Here is a 20244-nt window from a genome sequence, read left to right as displayed (position 1 = left end):
GTAATCTCTCACCCATCTTTCACCCTCTCTCTCTTTATCTCTCACCCTCTCTCTCTCTGTATCTCTCTCACCCTCTCTCTCTGTATCTCTCACCCTCTCTATATCTCTCATCTCTCTGTATCTCTTACTCTCTGTATCTCTCACCCTCTCTCTATCTCTCACCCTCTGTATCTCACTCTCTCTCTGTATCTCTCACCCTCTCTCTGTATCTCTCACCTCTCTGTCTCTACCTCTCTCTGTATCTCTCACCCTCTCTCTCTATCTCTCACCCTCTCTCTCTATCTCTCACCCTCTCTGTATCTCTCACCCTCTCTCTCTGTATCTCCCTGTATCTCTCACCCTCTCTCTCTGTAACTATCTCTCACCCCCTCTCTGTATCTCTCACTCTCTCTCTGTATCTCTCTCTCACTGTATATCTCACCCTCTCTGTATCTCTCACCCTCTCACTGTATCTCTCACCCTCTCTCTCTATCTCTCACCCTCTCACTGTATCTCTCACCCTCTCTATCTCCTCTCTCTGTATCTCTCACCCTCTCTCTGTATCTCTCACCCTCTCTCTATCTCTCACTGTATCTCTCACCCTCTCTCTGTATTATCTCTCACCTCTCTCTGTATCTCTCACCCTCTCTCTGTATTATCTCTCTCTGTATCTCTCTGTATCTCTCACCCTCTCTCTCTGTATCTCTCACCCCTCTCTGTATCCCCCTCTCCTTATCTCTCACCCCTCTCTCTCTGTATCTCTCTCTCTGTCTCTCTCTGTATCACCCTCTCTGTATCTCTCACCCTCTCTCTGTATCTCTCACCCTCTCTCTGTATCTCTCACCCTCTCTCTCTGTATCTCTCACCCTCTCTCTGTACCCTCTCTCTGTATCTCTCACCCTCTCTCTGTATCTCTCACCCTCTCTCTGTATCTCTCACCCTCTCTCTCTGTATCTCTCACCCTCTCTCTGTATCTCTCACCCTCTCTCTCTTGTATCTCTCCCTCTCACTGTATCTCACCCCTCTCTCTCTGTATCTCTCACCCTCTCACTGTATCTCTCACCCTCTCTCTCTATCTCTCACCCTCTCTCTGTATCTCTCACCCTCTCTCTGTATCTCTCACCCTCTCTCTCTGTATCTCTCACCCTCTCTCTCTGTATCTCTCACCCTCTCTCTCTGTATCTCTCACCCTCTCTCTCTATCTCTCACCCTCTCTCTATATCTCTCACCCTCTCTCTCTGTATCTCTCTCTCTCCTGTATCTCTCTCTCTGTATCTCTCACCCCTCTCTCTGTATCTCTCACCCTCTCACTGTATCTCACTCTCTCTCTATCTCTCACCCTCTCACTGTATCTCTCACCCCCTCTCTCTCTGTATCTCTCACCCTCTCTCTGTATATCTCACCCCTTCTCCGTATCTCTCACCCTCTCACTGTATCTCTCCCCCTCTCTGTATCTCTCACCCCCTCTCACTGTATCTCTCACCCTCTCTCTCTGTATCTCTCACCCTCTCTCTGTATCTCTCACCCTCTCTCTCTATCTCTGTATCTCTCACCCTCTCCTCTCTCACTGTATCTCTCACCCTCTTCTGTATCTCTCTCTCTGTATCTCTCTTCTCTCTCTGTATCTCTCACCCTCTCTCTCTGTATCTCTCACCCTCTCTCTGTATCTCTCACCCTCTCTCACTTATCTCTCACCTCTCTCTGTATCACTTACCCTCTCTCTCACTGTATCTCTCACCCTCTCTGTATCTCTCTTAACTCTCTCTGTATCTCTCACCCTCTCTGTATCTCTCACCCTCTCTCTGTAATTCTCACCCTCTCACTGTATCTCTCACCCTCTCTGTATCTCTTACTCTATCTCTCACCCTCTCTCTCTGTAACTCTCACCCTCTCTCTCTATCTCTCACCCTCTCACTGTATCTCTCACCCTCTCTCTGTATCTCTTACCTTCTCTCTCTGTATCTCTCACCCTCTCTCTCTCTGTATCTCTCACCCTCTCTCTCTGTATCTCTCACCCTCTCACTGTATCTCTCACCCTCTCTCTCTATATCTCTTACCCTCTATCTCTGTATCTCTCACCCTCTCTCTCTGTATCTCTCACCCTTTCTTTGTATATTTTACCCTCTCTCACTGTATCGCTCACCCGCTCTCTCTATCTCTCACCCTCTCTCTATCTCTCACCCTCTCTCTATCTCTCACCCTCTCTCTATCTCTCACCCTCTCTGTATCTCTCACCCTCTCTGTATTTCTCACCCTCTCTCTCTGTATCTCTCACCCTCTCTCTCTGTAACTCACCCATCTCTCACCCCCCTCTCTGTATCTCTCACCCTCTCTCTGTATCTCTCACCCTCTCACTGTATCTCTCACCCTCTCACTGTATCTCTCACCCTCTCACTGTATCTCTCACCCTCTCACTGTATATCTCACCCCCTCTGTGTATCTCTCACCCCCTCTCACTGTATCTCTCACCCTCTCTCTCTGTAACTCTCACCCTCTCTCTCTGTAACTCTCACCCTCTCTCTGTAACTCTCACCCTCTCTCTCTATCTCTCACTGTATCTCTCACCCTCTCTCTGTATCTCTTACCCTCTCTCTCTGTATCTCTCACCCTCTCTCTCTGTATCTCTCACCCTCTCTCTGTATATCTTACCCTCTCTCACTGTATTTCTCACCCTCTCTCTGTATATCTTACCCTCTCTATCTCTCACCCTCTCTCACTGTATCTCTCACCCTCTCTGTATCTCTTACCCTCTCTCTCTATCTCTCACCCTCTCTCTGTGTAACTCTCACTCTCTCTCTCTCTGTAACTCTCACCCTCTCTCTGTAATTCTCACCCTCTCTCACTGTATCTCTCACCCTCTCTCTGTATCACTTACCCTCTCTCACTGTATCTCTCACCCTCTCTGTATCTCTTACTCTCTATCTCTCACCCTCTCTCTCTGTAACTCTCACCCTCTCTGTAATTCTCACCCTCTCTCACTGTATCTCTCACCCTCTCTCTGTATCACTTACCCTCTCTCACTGTATCTCTCACCCTCTCTGTATCTCTTACTCTCTATCTCTCACCCTCTCTCTCTGTAACTCTCACCCTCTCTGTAATTCTCACCCTCTCACTGTATCTCTCACCCTCTCTGTATCACTTACCCTCTCTCACTGTATCTCTCACCCTCTCTGTATATCTTACTCTCTATCTCTCACCCTCTCTCTCTGTAACTCTCACCCTCTCTCTCTGTAACTCTCACCCTCTCTCTGTAATTCTCACCCTCTCTCTCTATCTCTCACCTTCTCATTTTCTCTCTTTCCCTTTCCATTTCTATGCTCACTTTTCTATTCTCACATTTTACCAGCATACCAGTCACACCCCTCCCACATCCCCCTTTCCAGTCTGTCCTTCCCTCCTCCTCCCTGATCCCCCTCTCCCCCTCACAGTCTGTTTCCTCCAAAGGCCCAGTTCTGATTTGGCCTCACCAGCCTTCTCTTTCTGTCTTCTGGAAGCTCCTACCCTGGGACTCTGTAAAGGTTCACCATCACTCTGCCAGTTCCAAACTAACTCCAGCTAAAGCCTTTATGGCTCAGATTGTTTGTCTCAACGGATACTTTAGAACGATGAGATGTCCGGTGCAAATGCTTTTTTTAGGCTGGATCATGTTATTGTGTTGTATTGTATTGTTGTATGTTTTATTTATGTCATGTATTGATTTTTTCTGCCTTCTTGGCCAGGTCTCCATTGATAAAGAGACTCTGGGTCTCAATGGGCTTTTCCAGGTTAAATTAAGGTTAAATTAAGGTTAAATAAATGTTTTTTTTTAAATAAAAATACATTATGAACTGAGCACCTCACTGTTAATGGTTGAGTGATGGATGAATGGGATGATGATCTGATTGTTTTGTCCTTTCTGCTCTCTCCTCTCTCAGCTCCATGTCCCACCGGCTGCCCCCGGCCTCACCCTCCACCCACAGCATCGCTGGGGCCTCGGGGACCTCCTCCTCTTCGGGCTCCCGCCTCACACGGGGCTCCAGCATCCGCAGCACCTTCCACGGGGGCCAGCTGAGGGACCGGCGGCCTCCCTCCCATGCACCCCCCACCTCCCCCACTCTGTCCCACGACGCCAGCCCCCTGCCCCACGCACGTACCCGCGCCACCTCCAACCTGTTCAGCAAGCTCACCTCCAAGCTCACGCGCAGGTAAGAGGAGAGTGAAGGGAGTGTGAGGAAGCCCTGAGCTTTAGCCCCCCAGTATAAGGATGACAACACTTCTAGGCTAGTCCATAGTGAGGGTAGAATTCTTAGCTTTAACCCTGTTGACTGGATATTTAAGGAATTTCAGTAGAAACATCAGAAGTGTAAGCAATCCTAGTCTAAACACCTGAAAGGGACAGGAAGCGTGAAATTGGGAGGATTCTAATAGATGTTAGTTCTAATTATACGATGCTGCGCGCGACATTGTGAAATTCAACACTCGTCAGGGATAGCGACTGCCGTTTAAGCAATTAGATCAAATAAAGATCATGTACGGTCTAGCAAGGACAAGGATTACTGTGAGCGTTTGCTCCTGTTACGCCCCTGTGTTATTTTAAGTGTGAAAATCTGGGGAGCTCTTTGTTTAGCGAAGCCCAGTAAACTGCTCATCTGTGTGCACTGATGGAGACAGGCCTGAACCAAAAGGGAATATTGATTCAGGCAAATCAACATGAAATAGCACCCTAAATGAGACTAGCGTGAGGTAGAGGTATTTATGGGTCCAACAAGTTAGATGCGTTCCGAAATGGAAAAATGCATAAATACATTTTTTAAATAAAGAGACCTTTCCGTATAGACCTGGTCGGATCCAGACCCGGTCCGAGCCGAGTGAAAGAAGCAGCAGAAAAGTCAATTTTTAAACTACTTTATGAACCGGAACTGATAAAGCGTGAAGGAGAGGAGGTAAAGAGAGGTGACGCTCTAGCAGGGGTCGTGCTGTGTGTAGGCTACTGTGAGTGTGTGTGAGTGACACGGGAACAGGGAGGAGGGAGGGAGAGGAGAAAAACTGGCAACCAACCAAGCTGACTCGCGCTATAGCAGACTAATAGCTGCCATAGCTAGGTTATTTATCATCCAAAATGTTTACGTAGTACCTGTCTTGACTGCATCAAACCGGGAGGAGCTAGTTAAGCTAGCGGCTAGCTAGGCTAATTGGTGTTGCATGCTCTTTCTCGTCCCACAGTTACAAACAGCAACAACTCCATTCAGAATATAAATTAGCTGCCTACCTGTTGGCTCTTGGTCGTTGTTGCATTTAATTTAATTTAAAAATCCATTTTAATTACATATTCCATTGATTAGATATTTCCTAACCTTCGTCCCGAACAGAGGCTCTATGACTATAGCCTATTGTCGCTTTGATGACTTATGATTGACCAACAACAAGCTTACACGTGCCCCTCTCGTGAAAAGCAAAGAATAGCAGCATCAATTATACAATTACTGTAGCAGTCGCGTTTGGATCTGTATGGGTCCTTCTGGAAAAGTCAGTTGAAATGACTCGTACCCGTGACAACCTGATCCGAGTTCTTGATCTGGAACCACTCGGGTCTTGGGTATTTCGGAGCCTTGAAGAACTCTAGCGTGTAGGCTACAGTGTTAGATAGTTTGTTAAGGACAATATAGTTAGGCAACTGTAGAGGAGGGCACACAAAGCCCAAGACAGGTGACAGTGACTTCCTCAATATGGAGAGCATTCGTCTTATCCCTAGAGACACAGTGGAGTCAGTAAGGTGTGTGTGTCTGGCCATCGGTACTCAGACTTACACTGCTGGAGGGTCCGAAATGCTTCTGACGTCCCCCTCTCTCACTCTCCTTAATCTGCATTGACTTTACTCAGGCTTACTTCCTCCTCTATTAACCACAGGCTTCAAACCCCCCACTTACCCAGTTCACATCTCCCTACTTCCTACTACACTCTCTCTTGGTCTTGGCTGTTTTTTGGGGAGGTGCTTCATGTTTTTTTTTCTGTTTCTTAACTACTTTGCTTTTCCTGGTTAACTTTACCTTTCCTTGTTAACTTTTTCTTGTTAACTTTACTTTTCCTTGTTAACTTTACTTTCCCTTGCCAATCAGCTGCAATATTTTATCCTTCTTTCCCCCCCTTTATCCATATCTCGTTCTCTCTCTGTCTTTCTTTCTCTGTCTCGCTGTTTCTCTTTATTTCTCTCTCTTCTTCCTCGTAGGGTCAATCTTGACCCCTCTAAGCGTCCCAACTCAAACAAGTCCGTCTCGGGCTGCACTCTTCCGCAGGGATCAAAAACAGTTAGTAAGTTCTTCTTCCCATGTTTCTGGCTCCTTCTCTCTGCCTGCCTGTCAGTCTGTCTGCCTGCCTGTCTGCCAGTACCTCCAACCCCTCGCACACTCCCCTCTCATTCACTGCCTCAGTCTGTGTGCGCCTGTCTGTTGTCTGGGTTCAGTACAAGAGCGCACTCTAGAGGCCACAGGTGACACAGCATACCCTTGACAACAACAGAACAACAGCCAGCAACGACCCACCCTGCTTTCCAAAGGCTTTTAAAATGAGTGCAGGCTTATACATTCTTCTTGTATTTTCAGTTCAATTAAAGGCAATTGGTTAATGGATTTTTTATTGTATGGATATCTACCAACTGATTGTGGCACTTCAAACAATAATACATGATTGGACATGAAACATTTCTTTATTCTTATCTTTGGAAATCAAAGGGGTCTGATGTGACTTTGGACTCTACGGGCTGTTCTTTACCTTCTCCTAAAGCTTTAGGGTGAGTGGTGATGACCTCACCACTCATTGTGCAGTTGTATGCCGTCCAGTTGTAGTTTTGTAAGACGGTGACTAATTTAATGAACTCCATATATTCCTCGCGTTGTTAAAACACCATCAGTCTCAGAGCCAGTTCTGTGAAGGAGGCACAGTTTGGTACAGTTTTGTTTGTAAGGAGCTGCTGCCATGCGTCCTTAGCATTGCTGACACTTTAAACCAGGATTAGTTGCTTAATAGAGCCTTTATCCCCCTCTTAACGGGATCCTCTTCACAGTCCCAGCCAGAGGCACAGGCTTGTCATTCCTTATCCTCCCTCTCCACTCCTCTCCACTCACCATGGGCTCCACTCACTCACTCTCTCCCAGAGAGAGATTTGACCCAACATGGTAGCCCAGACGCTATCCCACTGGCAGGTTTGTTTTAAGACACTCGACAGCTCAGATCTCTCCACTATCCTATTAGATAGAGATTTTCTAGAAGGAAACCTCTAGTCCTTTCAAGAAACGCCTAGTTTCTGGAAAGGCATGTGGTTTGCCAGGTTCTTGGAGATGACATTTGAAATGGGAAGGTTATGAACATGGGCGACACTGTTTGTGGTGCTTGAACAGCAGCGCCTCCTTGGGTGTGTTAGATGGATGTGTAATGGGACATCTCAAAACCTGTCCATACTTTAGTGGTAGTAGACATTGGGCGAACACCATGTGCTTTCATATGCTTTTTGTCCGAATTTATGGTACACATGTTCTACAAACCCACTGTCACTCATTGCAAGCAGTAGAAGCTTTCTAGTCTCTTGGCAGACACCCAAACCTGCCCCCAGTCCTTTTCTCTAAAATAGCTTTCTAGTGTGGCTTCAAAGTGTATGTTTTTATTTATTTCATTTCCTTGCATTTCGGAAGGTTGATGTCACTCTGGCTCTGATGAGTTGATGTTGTGGTTGATGTTGCCTTGCTGAGGGAAGCATTGGAATAGGAAGGGGAGGGAACAAGGGATATTTCTCTATTGGCTGATTCATTCCTAACACGCACCTTTGTCTTCCTCTTGAGGGTCACAGACGAACCTGAGAGAGTCTGCAGATCTCCGGTCACAAGGTGAGTGTATACAATACAGTATGTCCCACTGTGATGAGAACCTCTTTAATTACTGGCCCAAGATCAGTTTCCCCAAACCCAGTTGTAACCACATTCATTATGATCACACAATGCAAAACTGACCCCAGACCAGCTAGTTAGTTGTGATGGATATCAATCAAATACATTCTTTATCACTCCATGTCTGCCCACCATTGGGCAGTATGACAGCTCCAGGACCAGTAGTTACTAAAGGCATTTCTATTCTCTCCCTCACAATGTAGCCTCGGCTGCACAGTCTCTGGTCAGACAGTCTCTGGTTAAATCCAGCAGGTAAAGCTCAGAGCATGGGTCAATGCAGCATTAGCTCTAAATGCCCTTGGTGTGACTCGTAGATAGTAGATGTGGTACCCTGTGCTAGATGCCTGTGATTGAGTGCCTCTCTAATTATTTTCTGAAGTAGGCTCCTCGCTGTGTGATAATAACAATTTAAACTCCCCATCCTGTGACATGAACCGCATTCTCACTTACTCAAATTATTTGAATAAATTAATAAATAACCATAATGTAGACATGCCGAATACTTACGGAGCTTCCATTTCATAACTTCCACTCTTAGTTGTGTTGGGTTGGTGGTGTGTGGATATAGTTGGTAAGTCATGCTGTTGAACTTGCCTATGTTTCCAAGAGTAGTGCTAGTACTAGTGTTTGGTATCCTGGCTATGTCCACCCCTAAACCTACACCTACCTACACAGCAGATGTGTTTTTGCTAGCTTGTGACTGAGCAAGGTAAGATACCACCTCAAGCTGATTCTGTGACCCACCAGGACAGCATTCCAAGGAAACATTTCTGCTTTAAAATGTAAATCAATCCCAACTTAAATTAGCTGTGCAAACCACCAGGGCTGGGCTCAATTTCATTTTAATTCAGGAAGTACACTGAAATTCCAATTTTCTTCAATGCTTTTCGATGAGGATTTTTTAAGATTAGAATTGGAATTTGGTTTCATTTCGGAACTTACTGAATTGAAATGGAATTGACCACAACCCTGCCATCCAAAGACACCTCCAGAAGTACTAATGTAATGATAAGAATATACCGTGCATTCGGAAGGTATTCAAACCCCCTTATACTTTTCCACATTTTGTTATGTTACAGCCTTATGCTAAAATTGATCAAATAATTGTTTCCCTCATCAATCTACACACAATGACAATGTGAAAACAGGTTTTTAGAAATGTTTGCTAATTTATTCAAACAAAAAAACAGATATACCTAATAAACATAAGTATTCAGACACTTTGCTATGAGACTCAAAATTGAGGTCAAGTGCATCCTGTTTCCATTGATTATCTTTTAGATGTTTCTACATCTTGATTGGAGTCCACCTGTGGTAAATTCAATTGATTGGACATAATTTGGAAAGGCGCACACCTGTCTATATAAGGTCCCACAGTTGACAGCTCATGTCAGAGCAAAAACCAAGCCATGAGGTCAAAGGAATTGTCCGTAGAGCTCCGAGACAGGATTGTGTCGAGGCACAGATCTGGGGAAGGACACCAAAAATGTTCTGCAGCATTGACGGTCCTCAAGAACACAGTGGCCTCCATAATTCTTAAATGGAAGAAGTTTGGAACCACCAAGACTCTTCCTAGAGCTGGCTACCCGGCCAAACTGAGCAATCGGGGGAGAAGGGCCTTGGTCAGGGAGGTGACCAAGAACCCGATGGTCACTCTGACAGAGCTTCAGAGTTTCTCTGGAGATGGGAGATCCTTCCAGAAGGACAACCACCTCTGCAGCACTCCACCAATCAGGCCTTTATGGTAGTGTGGCCAGATGGAAGCCACTCTTCAGTAAAAGGTACATGACAGCCTACTTGGTTTGCCAAAAGGCACCTAAATGACTCTCAGACCATGAGAAGCAATATTCTCTGGTCTAATGAAATCAAGATTGAACTCTTTGACCTGAATGCCAAGGTCACATCTAGAGGAAACCTGGCACCATCCCTATGGTGAAGTATGGTGGTTGCAGCATCATGCTTTGGGGATGTTTTTCAGCGGCATGGACATTGGTCAGTATTGAGGGAAAGATGAACCGAGCAAAGTACAGAGAGATCCTTGATGAAAACCTTCTCCAGAGCGCTCAGGACCTCAGACTGGGGCGAAGGTTCACCTTCCAACAGGACAACGACCCTAAGCACACAGCCAAGACAATGCAGGAGTGTCTTCGGGACAAGTCTCTGAATGTCCTTGAGTGGCCCAGCCAGAGTTGGACTTGAACCCGATCAATCATCTCTGGAGAGACCTGAAAATAGCTGTGCAGCGACGCTCCCCACCTAACCTGATAGAGCTTGAGAGCGAAAAAGAATTGGAGAAACTCCCCAAATACAGGTGTGCCAAGGTTGTAGCATCATACCCAAGAAGACTCCAGGCTGTAATCGCTGCCAAAGGGTCTGAGTACTTATGTAAATGTGATATTTCCGTTTTTCATTTTAATGCATTTGCAAACATTTAAAAGATATATGTTTTTGCTTTGTTATGGGGTATTGTGTGTAGATTGATGGGGGACTGTTTAATCAATTTTAGAATAAGGCTGTAACGTAGCAAAATGTGGGAAAAGTCAAGGGATCTGAAAACTTTCTGAATGCACCAAGCATACATCATTGAGTGGGGCAGGACTGTAGCCTGGTCTAATGAATGAGGTATGATGGTGCAGCATCACTTAGAATGCTGTTGCCTTGAAGAACACGTGTCCTCAAAAAGGTAAAATTGTGTTGTTGACTTGCCTAAATTGTGTTGCTGCCTAATATTAAATTTTATTGCGCTTTGGTATCCTCTGAATTGTGCACCACAGATTTATTGTTCTAGAATTGTCTAAATTATGGCAGCATTTTAAGATGGCGATGCAGCTTGTGTGTGTTGTGGATGCTACATCCACTCTTCAGTGAAAACTGTTAAAAAAAAATTATATACTTTCATTTCTATTGGCCTTGTTATCTATTTGAATGAATTTCTATTGCTGTTGATAAATTAAGAGTAGTGGCTGTTAAACCAAACCCTATATGATACTAATCTATTTCTCCCCTGTCCCCTTCTTCCCTTCCACTCACCCACATTAATGCATCATCTCACCCACACTCCACCTGCACCCTCTTCTGTCATTCAATCTCTCACCCCCACTCACTCCCCCACTCCCCACCCACTTTGCCCCTGCAGTCGCCATCTACCTGGGCATCAAAAAGCGGCAGAGCCCCGGACCCCCCGATGCGGCTGGGATGTGAGGGTGCGGAGCCCGCGGGACCCGGCGGAGGTGGTGCTGGCGCTGCGCGAGGCGGCCCAGGGCTGCGGCTGCCAGGTCCACCTGGCTGGGCCCTTCCTGCTCTCCTGCACCCACGGGGCGGCTGGCTCACGCGTGGCCTTCGAGGCTGATGTGTGCCAGCTGCCCGCAGGCCCCGCCGAGACCAGCGGCGTGCGCTTCAAAAGGCTGTGGGGGGCGCCGCTCGCCTTCCGGGACATCGCCACAAAAGTGTCCAAGGAGCTGGAGCTCTGAGGGCGACAGGGGGTGGGGCAGAGGGCTTCTATACTGGACAGACTGACTGAGGGGGCGGGAGAAGGAGACGGGCAGAACCCGCTACCCCCACTGCCAACCTCGCCTCACCCCCGCCAAAGACCCGCTTCTGGTGCCACACTGACACACAGGCACGGATGGTCCGGGCCCGCCACTCAGAGACCTATGACCTACAAACCCTGCTAAGGCACCTCAATATTATGTGAATCTACGGAGTCAAGCAGTTATTTTTTAATTCCATATTTGCAGATGAAGATATTTTTCGTCAATGTCGTTATGATTATATTTGTTGTCGTTCCTTTATAACAGCTGCTATTTAAACGTTTTTTAAATTTAGTTTTTCTTGTTTTCGCTTCAATGAGTGATTGACGCAGACTAAATGCATATTTAAGAAACAAGGGACCAGCCCTTTCCTAGACAGACCTCCAGGCTATAGAGCAGGGGTTTCAAACTCATTTTGCCCTGGAGGCCGCATTCGGTCTTCAACGAGGTCCGGAGGGCCGCACTGAAAATGTGACATATTTCTTCGCAGTCAATTTACCAAAAATAGCCCTCTACCCATAGTTTTTTTGAAATGATTATGCTCTAGCTTTAGACTGCCTAGCTTTATTTGGGAGATTATTAACAAGCTGGACACAGTCAATAAACTGTATGAATGTAGGTCCATTATCTTATAATTTCTACACAGTTTCAATTTGGTTGTAGTTATTTTAAAGTATACCATTGTTCTGTTTTGTTTTACTGAAACCCGCGGGCCAAATTGGACCCCCTCACGCACCGAATCCTGCCCGTGGGCCGTATGTTTGACCCTCCTGCTATATAGGGAGACATGCAGAAATGCAGAGACGGACAACAACAAAAACAATGCTGTAAAACAAAATGCCAGATTCTTCTGCCCATCCATCGCATCTGCTCAATTCTGTAAGTCTCGTCTGGCCAGTCACCCTCTGCTACTCTCGTCAAGTTTCATTTTGTGTTTTGTATATACCGGTATGTTGGTTACCAATGAGCAAAGCTGTCTGACTTCAATGTCCAAAACAGAGTAGGCGATGACTGCTCTTCTGAGCCACTAACCCTTTGATTTTCTGCGTTTCAGCAGGTAATGTACACAGGCATTCTACACATTCTTCTGGGAGCACTTTTGGTTTAGCAATATCACCTCTTCAATTGTATTTCCTCTTAAATGGTACAGCACATCCACCAGGCCAAGATTCCAAACATGATTTGATATAAGCGGTGTTTAGTATAATGTTGGGGAACATCATTTGTCACATTTCAAGGAATCTCAATGGATCACTTTTTTTGTATAAGATGACCCAAGATCGCGTAAAAAAAGAGAATTAGATCAACTCCTAATTTTCTGCTCAAAAAGAAAATAGTATCATTGATCACACAGACTAACAACTACAGCGATGCTTGTTGAATTGCATTTAGTATTTCAATTGGTCAGCAAAACAGGCGTTATGTAGCCGCTTCCCTTCTGGTAACCAATCAGCCTTCTGTATTCCTGAGTGACGTATGAGAGTGAGGTTGGTAGTTTAGAATGTGACCCTGGGTGATGTTGAAATCAACCCTGACACTCTTCTATAAATGAAGCACGCTCCCAAGCTCCTCACAATAGATCCAAGTCGGGTAGATAGTTAAGGCCTGAGTGAGTGACTGTTTGTCACTGGCTTTGGTTTGCACCAATAAACAGTAATGGTCCTTGTCGCCTGGCAGTGGGTCACAGCAGCAGACGTGCCAGAACTTCATTCCCAGTTGGTGCAGTGAGCTGCAGTGGGCTCTTCTAAAGCCCTCAGAACCATGTTTCTATTTTCTCAGCTCAGACTGTTGGTGTCGCTGAATGTTCCTCAACCTTTCTTGTTTGCTGAAAGTCTGTCTGGTCTTTAAATGGCTCAAAGATTCATCAAGAGTGGATGTTCTCATTACAGAATGTGTTTGTCACTGTTCCAGTATGATGACATCTCTACAGTATGTAACATCCCAGTTATATTCCGTAACCTGTGACACCCCTGACCATCTTCACCAGCCTGCCCACACTGGACTGCCTGCCCGACACAATCTTCAGTCGTTTTCAAACTCCACCATTTTCCACCTTATTCCTTTTGGCAAAATGTAAATTGCACACGTGTATGGCAGTATTACGTAGTAATCCAGGACACTACTATGACTTCAGTTTGCCCGTTGTAAGGAATCATGGGAGTTTTTAGTTGCAACAGGTGGCCACAAATGTCTTAAAATGTGAAAGCTGTGATTTAGGGCAATTCTTTTGCAACTTTGCCCTAAATAGGACCTCTTGCCCAACAATTCCCATCTGTATTGTTAAAAGCTTAGGACCATGCTTCAAGAGTAGGAAGTCGTTGTGCTTTTGAAGCCGTCGCTGTTATCGATAAAACGGGGTGCAACTATGGAAATGACTGACCTGCAGTCCTGCATGTCTCCTGAGGAAAATTGTATGAAGCAAAAATAAATTTCTCCTTTCAAATTCTGACATTTTGGATCAAGTTTATTTTTGTTCTCGGTGGGGTTGGTATGGTGTCAATAGATGACACATTGGTCATGTTATATGTTTGTTTATTGTACCATGGTTTTAGGGCATTTACGAGGCTGCTGTAGCGTGTGCACGTGGTGTGGGTGTGTGCCCACTGAGTGTGTGCGAGTGTGTATGTGGATGCACTGTGTATTTTGAGACCATACATCAGACAGTGGGATTGATTAACTGGGCCTTGTTTTATTTGCTCAATACATTTTACAACCAAAACAATTATTTCAAGATTAGGTGCATACACAAAGTAATGGCCCATGGCACTAGACTATGCGATGGTACTTTTGATCCCAGGAAAGAGCGGGAGAGATGGAAAGTGACCATAGGAAGGAGAAAAGGAAATGATGAAGAGAAAGAATGAAGGATAGAAAAAAGTTGGATCAGAGTGAAGTGTTTTTAGGAAAAGTCCAGGGAGGCAGTCTCCTGCCCGCGTAACGACAAGGCTAGTCATTTTTATTATACAAAAAACACTGAAGCACAAGTACCGCTTTACTTCTGGGCGGGGATCATGCCATCGATGGCCTCTCCCTTCTCCAGCTTCTTCTCCATCTCCACCATGAGCTTGACGCCATCCACCACCATCTGCACCTGCTGCACCTCTGAGGAACCCAGACGATCAGCGTTGGAGATGTCGAAGATTCCACCCACGGAGGCCGTGTCCACACCACCTGCAGGCAAAGGTCAAAGGTGAATCTTCATAATCCTCTACACTGGTACTCAATGATGTACATGTCAGGTTAAATATGGCTTGGCTAGTCACCTCAGAAATCCATATGTAATGGCAATGTAATTACATTCTATGGACTATTGCATGAAGACTAAAGTGAGTTTGAGAGTAGCTCGTACCTGTGCCGCGCTTCTGCAGACGCAGCCTGGTCAGGATCTCCTCAAACTTGGCGTGTGTGCTCAGCTTGGGCAGCTTGACGTGCACGCCACCGCGCAGGCCAGTTCCCAGGTTGGAGGGGCAGGTCAGCACGTAGCCGAGATGCTCGTTCCACATGAAGCCATGGTTGTGCTTCTTGAAGACCTCCTCAATCTGCACACGGTGGAGAAAGACAGGAGACGAGAACGTTCCGGTGAGTGTGTTTTCAGGTGAGAACAGCCAACCGAAAGTGATGACTGTTCTTATCCAGAGCGACTGACAAATACTGACTATAAGAAAAGCCAGCTGCCATCGTTGTGAACGAGCAATAAAGAACAATCTAGGTACTGACAGTGTGTGAGTCCTGTAGGCTCTGTGGCTAGCCTACCTTCTGCAGACCAACGCAGAAGCGTCTGAAGACCTCCTTCATGTTGCCTCCCTTCTCCATGGAGATGACACGCAGGTGATCCTCCTCGTTCACCCAGACCAAGAAGCTCTTGGCATCGTTGTGCCTTCAGAAAGGAGGGAGTACGTATTACATGACACACCACTATGATACACCGTGGGACATACTGTACATACATCTGGTTTCACAAATGTTATTGTTTTGGTTCGGGTATTGGTATGGGCCTGTGTCCTGGGAACTTACCAGATTCCTCTTGCGTCTGGCCAGTCACGGGCCATACCAGCGGACAGCAGCAAGGGGGAGACGGGCTTGTCAAACAAGAAGTGGTCGGCGATCAGCTGATCCTGCTCGGCATCGGTCATGGCGTTCAGGGGGTAGTACTTTCCCTTGAACTCACCATCCAGTGTGGCCAGGGCTGAGGGGAGATACATACACATGAGATTGACATGGTCGTGCTCCAAGGCAGCACAGCTGACCCTGATTTATAGTGCTGATTTTACTGAGTGCTCAGACACTTACCCTCAATGGACAGTTTCTCAACCATTCTGCGCTCGCCACGGCTGTTGTGGGGGGGCAGGGTGTATCCCTTGATGCTGCGTCCGGTACGCACACGGCTGGACAGGACGTAGGCGGGGTCAAGATCATCACCTCCCTGCAAACGGGGAAATTAATGTTATTTCACTCTAGACATATAACTCATTCAAATGCTGTCTAGTCACCACAGTCCACTGCAGCCTTATATATTAGCTAAAAAAAATCAAGCTTGCAAAAGGATCAACGCCAATGTAGAAATGTGATTGTCATGGCCACTTTCTTCACTCACCTTCAGGTTCTCGAAGTTCAGGTCGGTCTTGTGCTTGTCGGTGGGCTTGTAGCCTCCGTGACGGTCGGAGATGATGGGGTCGAACATATCCTTAAAGACTTCGTAGCACTCTTCATCACCAGCAACGCAGCCGACGGTCATGATGAAGGGGTGTCCTGCAGACAGAAAGAGAATAAGTGAGAACTATTGCCACAGGAAAACTACATGTAACAGGTTAAAAACAAAGTGCATTACCAACAAAGTGCACGAGCAACAGTCTCATTTTTCATGCCAATAGTGTATAAGTTAATATCACTAAGAATATTTTGCTTTGAGGTGCCCTTATCAGCCACCAATCAGAGCTGATCAGGACATGCCTATCCTGTGACCTCACAGGGCCCTGACGGGTCTTCCTGTGTGTGTGCTTCCGAGTCTTACCAGGGTTGTCCACACCGGTCTGGGTGCAGTCGTCCAGGGTGAAACCGGAGGGGGTAGACTTGCTCCTCAGCTTTTTGTACATGTCCTTGGTCAGCACCTTGGCCATGTGGTTGTTGTGCAGGGAGAGGTCTGGGAACTCCTCTTCTTCTGAGAATTTCATCTTATAGTCATTATGGCAGTTCTTCGTCATGATTGCAGCTCTCTTTTGTCCTGCTAAAAGGAGGGGGGGAAGAAGTGTGAATATATGTAGGATTATCTGGCACACAGTAATGAAAGCCCTCCCAACTAAATATTCAAGAATGGTGAAAGAAAAATATCTTGGTCCCTAGCAACAGAATTGTGCCACAATTTGTAAAAGAGAGCATGATGGGTTTTCAGAAAAATAATCACAAGGAACTGTCCTAGCAGTGGCCTAACAAAGCAACACATACCACTAAATTTACCATCTTTTGGGCTTTGTAGTAATGAGTCTCCTAGTGTCTTATCTATCAGTCTCCTGGCCCCCTCTAGCCACCGTCTCATAATTCCACAGAGTGACAGGGGTGTGATCTACGTGCTTTATGCACTTAGCAGCAGAAGGTATTTTTAGACCAGGCCATCCACCCTACACCCTCTTGCTGTGGCTATACTCTGACACTGGCATGCAAGCCACCTTCCCATTCCTTCAAGGGGAAACCCCATCACTGGAGCCTATTCTGGCTACCCCCCAGTAGGCGGTACCAGAGAGTTCCAGACTGACTTGATTCATCCTCCGGTCATTAGCACAACTGACCTTCATATCAGAATGAATAGGATCGCAGAATAAAAACATCAGAACTACAAACATGCTGAGGAACAATTGCAGACATTATAGAAATTCAATACTTCACATTGCATGTTTTTTTTCTGCAAAATATCTCAAATGACTCGGTGTCATCTATAGATCACCACTGGTAACAAATCAACCAGCCACTGTTCTGGGACTATCCTTCCTCTACAACAGCCCTTAGTGATCATTGCTGTTTTCAAACCAGTGCTCTCTTTTACGACCAAAACTTTTAACAAAGTTACAGTTTGCACTCAAGAGGATGATGAGTAAAAACGCATAAGTAGTAATACATCTTCCATTTTAGGAAACGCTGCAAGAAAAGAGGGGTCCAATGCAAAAAACAAGAATAACCGATTTCAGGTTCCAAATGGTGCAGCGACGGAGAGGTTTTAATTGCCTATTGTGTTTGTTTAAAATTCCTCTTTTCTTTTTGTGCTGTTTTTCAGGAGTTCTCCTGATTTCTACTTAAAGCCATTTTCCAGAAGCTCGCTGCCTAGTAGGTTTACCTGCACAGAAGAAAAGAAGGAGGTAAAGTTCCTGGGATCCACCAAAGCCAATATAGGGGTTGCCCAACTTTGACAGGTGTTAAACCTTAGCTTATATACCCAGACCTTTGCACCCATTGGCTGTTTGTCTCTGAATTCTCTCAATCGATTGGACAGCCACAACTCCCGATGTCCAGTTGAGTTTCTAAAAGGCAAGAACTTACATCACAACACCCGAGACGGTATAACAGCTGTGCCTACCCCCTGAATGGCAACGTCCCCCTCCTCCTCTTATTAACTAGTTGAGGTGGAGGGGGTTGAAAGACAGTTGAAGTAAAGCGACAGTTGTAAAAAAAAACACTTTCTCCGTGGAGACTTATGTAAGTGTTCACACTGAGAGATTGAGGGAATCTGGGGAACAAATAACTACTAAACTCAGCAAAAAAAGAAAGGTCCCTTTTTCAGATCCCTGTCTTTAAAATATCATTTGTAAAAATCAAAATAACTTCACAGATCTTCAGTGTAAAGGGTTTTTAAACAATGTTTCCCATGCTTGTTCAATGAACCATAAACAATTAATGAACATGCACCTTTTGGAACAGTCGTTAAGAAATTAACAACTTTCAGACGGTAGGCAATTAAGGTCACAGTTATGAAAACTTAGGACACTAAAGAGGCCTTTCTGCTGACTCTGAAAAACACCAAAAAGAGAGATGCCCAGGGTCTCAACTCATCTGCGTAAACATGCCGTAGGCATGCTGCAAGGAGGCATGAGGACTGCAGATGTGGCCAGGTCAATAAATTGCAATGTCCTAACTGTGAGAAGCCTAAGACCACGCAGTGGCTGCGGTGGCAGACCACGTGTAACAACACCTGCACAGGATAAGTACATCCGAACATCACACCTGCAGGACAGGTACAGGATGACAACAACAACTGCCCGAGTTACACCAGGAACGCACAATCTCTCCATCAGTGCTCAGACTGTCCTCCGCAATAGGCTGAGAGGCTGGACTGAGGGCTTGTAGGACTGTTGTAAGGCAGGTCCTCACCAGACATCACCGGCACTACGTCGCCTATGGGCACAAACCCACCATCGCTGGACCAAACAGGACTGGGAAAAAGTGCTCTTCACTGACGAGTCGCGGTTTTGTCTCACCAGGGGTGATGGTCGGATTTGTGTTTATCATCAAAGGAATGAGCGTTACACCGAGGCCTGTACTCTGGAGTGGGATTGATTTGGAGGTGGAGGGTCCGTCATGGTCCTCCACCTGTAATGCTCATCCTTCGACGATAAACGCGAATCTGATCATCACCCCTGGTGAGACAAAACCGTGACTCGTCAGTGGAGTACTTTTTGCCAGTTCTGTCTAGTCCAGCGACGGCGGTGTGTCATCATTGGACTGAGCTTGTTGTCATTGCAGGCAATCTCAACGCTGTGCGTTACAGGGAAAACATCCTCCTCCCTCATGTGGTACCCTTCCTGCAGGCTCATCCTTACATGACCCGCCAGCATGACAAGACCATCTGTAAGAGGTGCGTGACTGGGAACAGAGGATTATATACACGACAAGTAATGAGGGAATGTAAACCAGGTGTGAGGGAAAACAAGACAAAACAAATGGAAAATGAAAGATGGATCAGCGATGGCTAGAAGACCGGTGACTTCGACCTCCGAACGCCACCCGAACAAGGAGAGGAACCGACTTCGGCGGAAGTCGTGACACCACCAGCAATACTGCTCGTTCTGTGTGTGATTTCCTGCAAGACAGGAATGTCAGTGTTCTTCCATGACCAGTGAAGAGCCCGGATCTTAATCCCATTGAGCACGTCTGGGACCTATTGGATCAGAGGGCTAGGGCCACTCCCCCCAGAAATGTCCGGGAACTTGCAGGTGCCTTGGTGGAAGAGTGGGGTAACATCTCACAGCAAGAACTGGCAAATCTGGTGCAGTCCATGAGGAAGAGATGCACTGCAGTACTTAATGCAGCTGGTGGCCACACCAGATACTGACTGTTACTTTTGATTTTGACCCCCCCTTTTTTCAGGGACACATTGTTCCATTTCTGTTTGTCACATATCTGTGGAACTTGTTCAGTTTTGTTTCAGTTGTTGAATCTTATGTTCAAATAAATATTTACACATGTTAAGTTTGCTGAAAGTAAACGCAGTTGACAGTGAGAGGACGTTTCTTTTTTTGCTTACTTTGTCTAAAATCGTCTGCTAAATGGCATATATTATATTACTAGTTGTGGGTTTTCATGGGAGTTCTCCCCTACAGTCATTGGAGCTCCCTCTCATTCATCTGTAGTGTGTTTGGTGTGTATTCCCACCCCCTTGGTCCTAATTTGAATCAGTCAAGTTAATATGATTTTGCATAGGAATATGGTTGGTCCCTATTTTGAAAGCCACTTCATAGAGTGACAATATTGGAACTGTGTGACACAACAAATTGGTCTTAGCAGAGGTTTTTGTTGAAGTTTAGTCAATCTTAATAGGTTTAACAATTCAATTG

At 45.9% G+C, this 20244-nt stretch overlaps 2 protein-coding genes across 7 annotated transcripts in view; one reads left to right on the top strand and one right to left on the bottom strand.

Annotated features, from left to right (window-relative positions):
- LOC124006105 (MAP/microtubule affinity-regulating kinase 4-like) overlaps nt 1-13874 on the top strand; it is a 61337-nt gene extending 47463 nt beyond the window's left edge. Inside the window, exons 15-19 of one of the 5 annotated variants that reach the window (XM_046315884.1) lie at nt 3894-4163; nt 6185-6267; nt 7791-7835; nt 8099-8147; nt 11032-13874. In XM_046315884.1, coding sequence (XP_046171840.1) covers nt 3894-4163; nt 6185-6267; nt 7791-7835; nt 8099-8147; nt 11032-11365 — 781 coding nt within the window. In that variant the 3' untranslated portion in view covers nt 11366-13874. The remainder of the gene's footprint in view (nt 1-3893; nt 4164-6184; nt 6268-7790; nt 7836-8098; nt 8148-11031) is intronic. The other 4 variants (XM_046315886.1, XM_046315887.1, XM_046315885.1 and 1 more) reach the window with 4 other exon arrangements.
- Nucleotides 13875-14094: 220 nt separating this feature from the next.
- On the bottom strand, nt 14095-17908 carry LOC124006106 (creatine kinase M-type-like). 2 transcript variants are annotated; one of them, XM_046315890.1, is made up of 8 exons: nt 17751-17908; nt 16437-16649; nt 16020-16174; nt 15716-15848; nt 15440-15611; nt 15179-15302; nt 14775-14964; nt 14095-14596 (listed from the first exon to the last, which is right to left on the bottom strand). In XM_046315890.1, the coding sequence occupies exons 2-8, from the start codon at nt 16624-16626 to the stop codon at nt 14418-14420; spliced, it is 1143 nt and encodes a 380-aa protein (XP_046171846.1). In that variant the 5' UTR covers nt 16627-16649; nt 17751-17908; the 3' UTR covers nt 14095-14417. The 2 variants fall into 2 exon arrangements, with proteins under 2 accessions (XP_046171846.1, XP_046171847.1); XM_046315891.1 differs by having other exon boundaries at nt 16437-16646; nt 17751-17862.
- Between the last annotated feature and the right edge of the window lie 2336 nt (nt 17909-20244).

This window comes from Oncorhynchus gorbuscha, linkage group LG19 (assembly GCF_021184085.1).
Source record: "Oncorhynchus gorbuscha isolate QuinsamMale2020 ecotype Even-year linkage group LG19, OgorEven_v1.0, whole genome shotgun sequence".
Taxonomy (NCBI): domain Eukaryota; kingdom Metazoa; phylum Chordata; class Actinopteri; order Salmoniformes; family Salmonidae; genus Oncorhynchus; species Oncorhynchus gorbuscha.
This window is presented reverse-complemented; position numbering and strand designations above follow the sequence as displayed.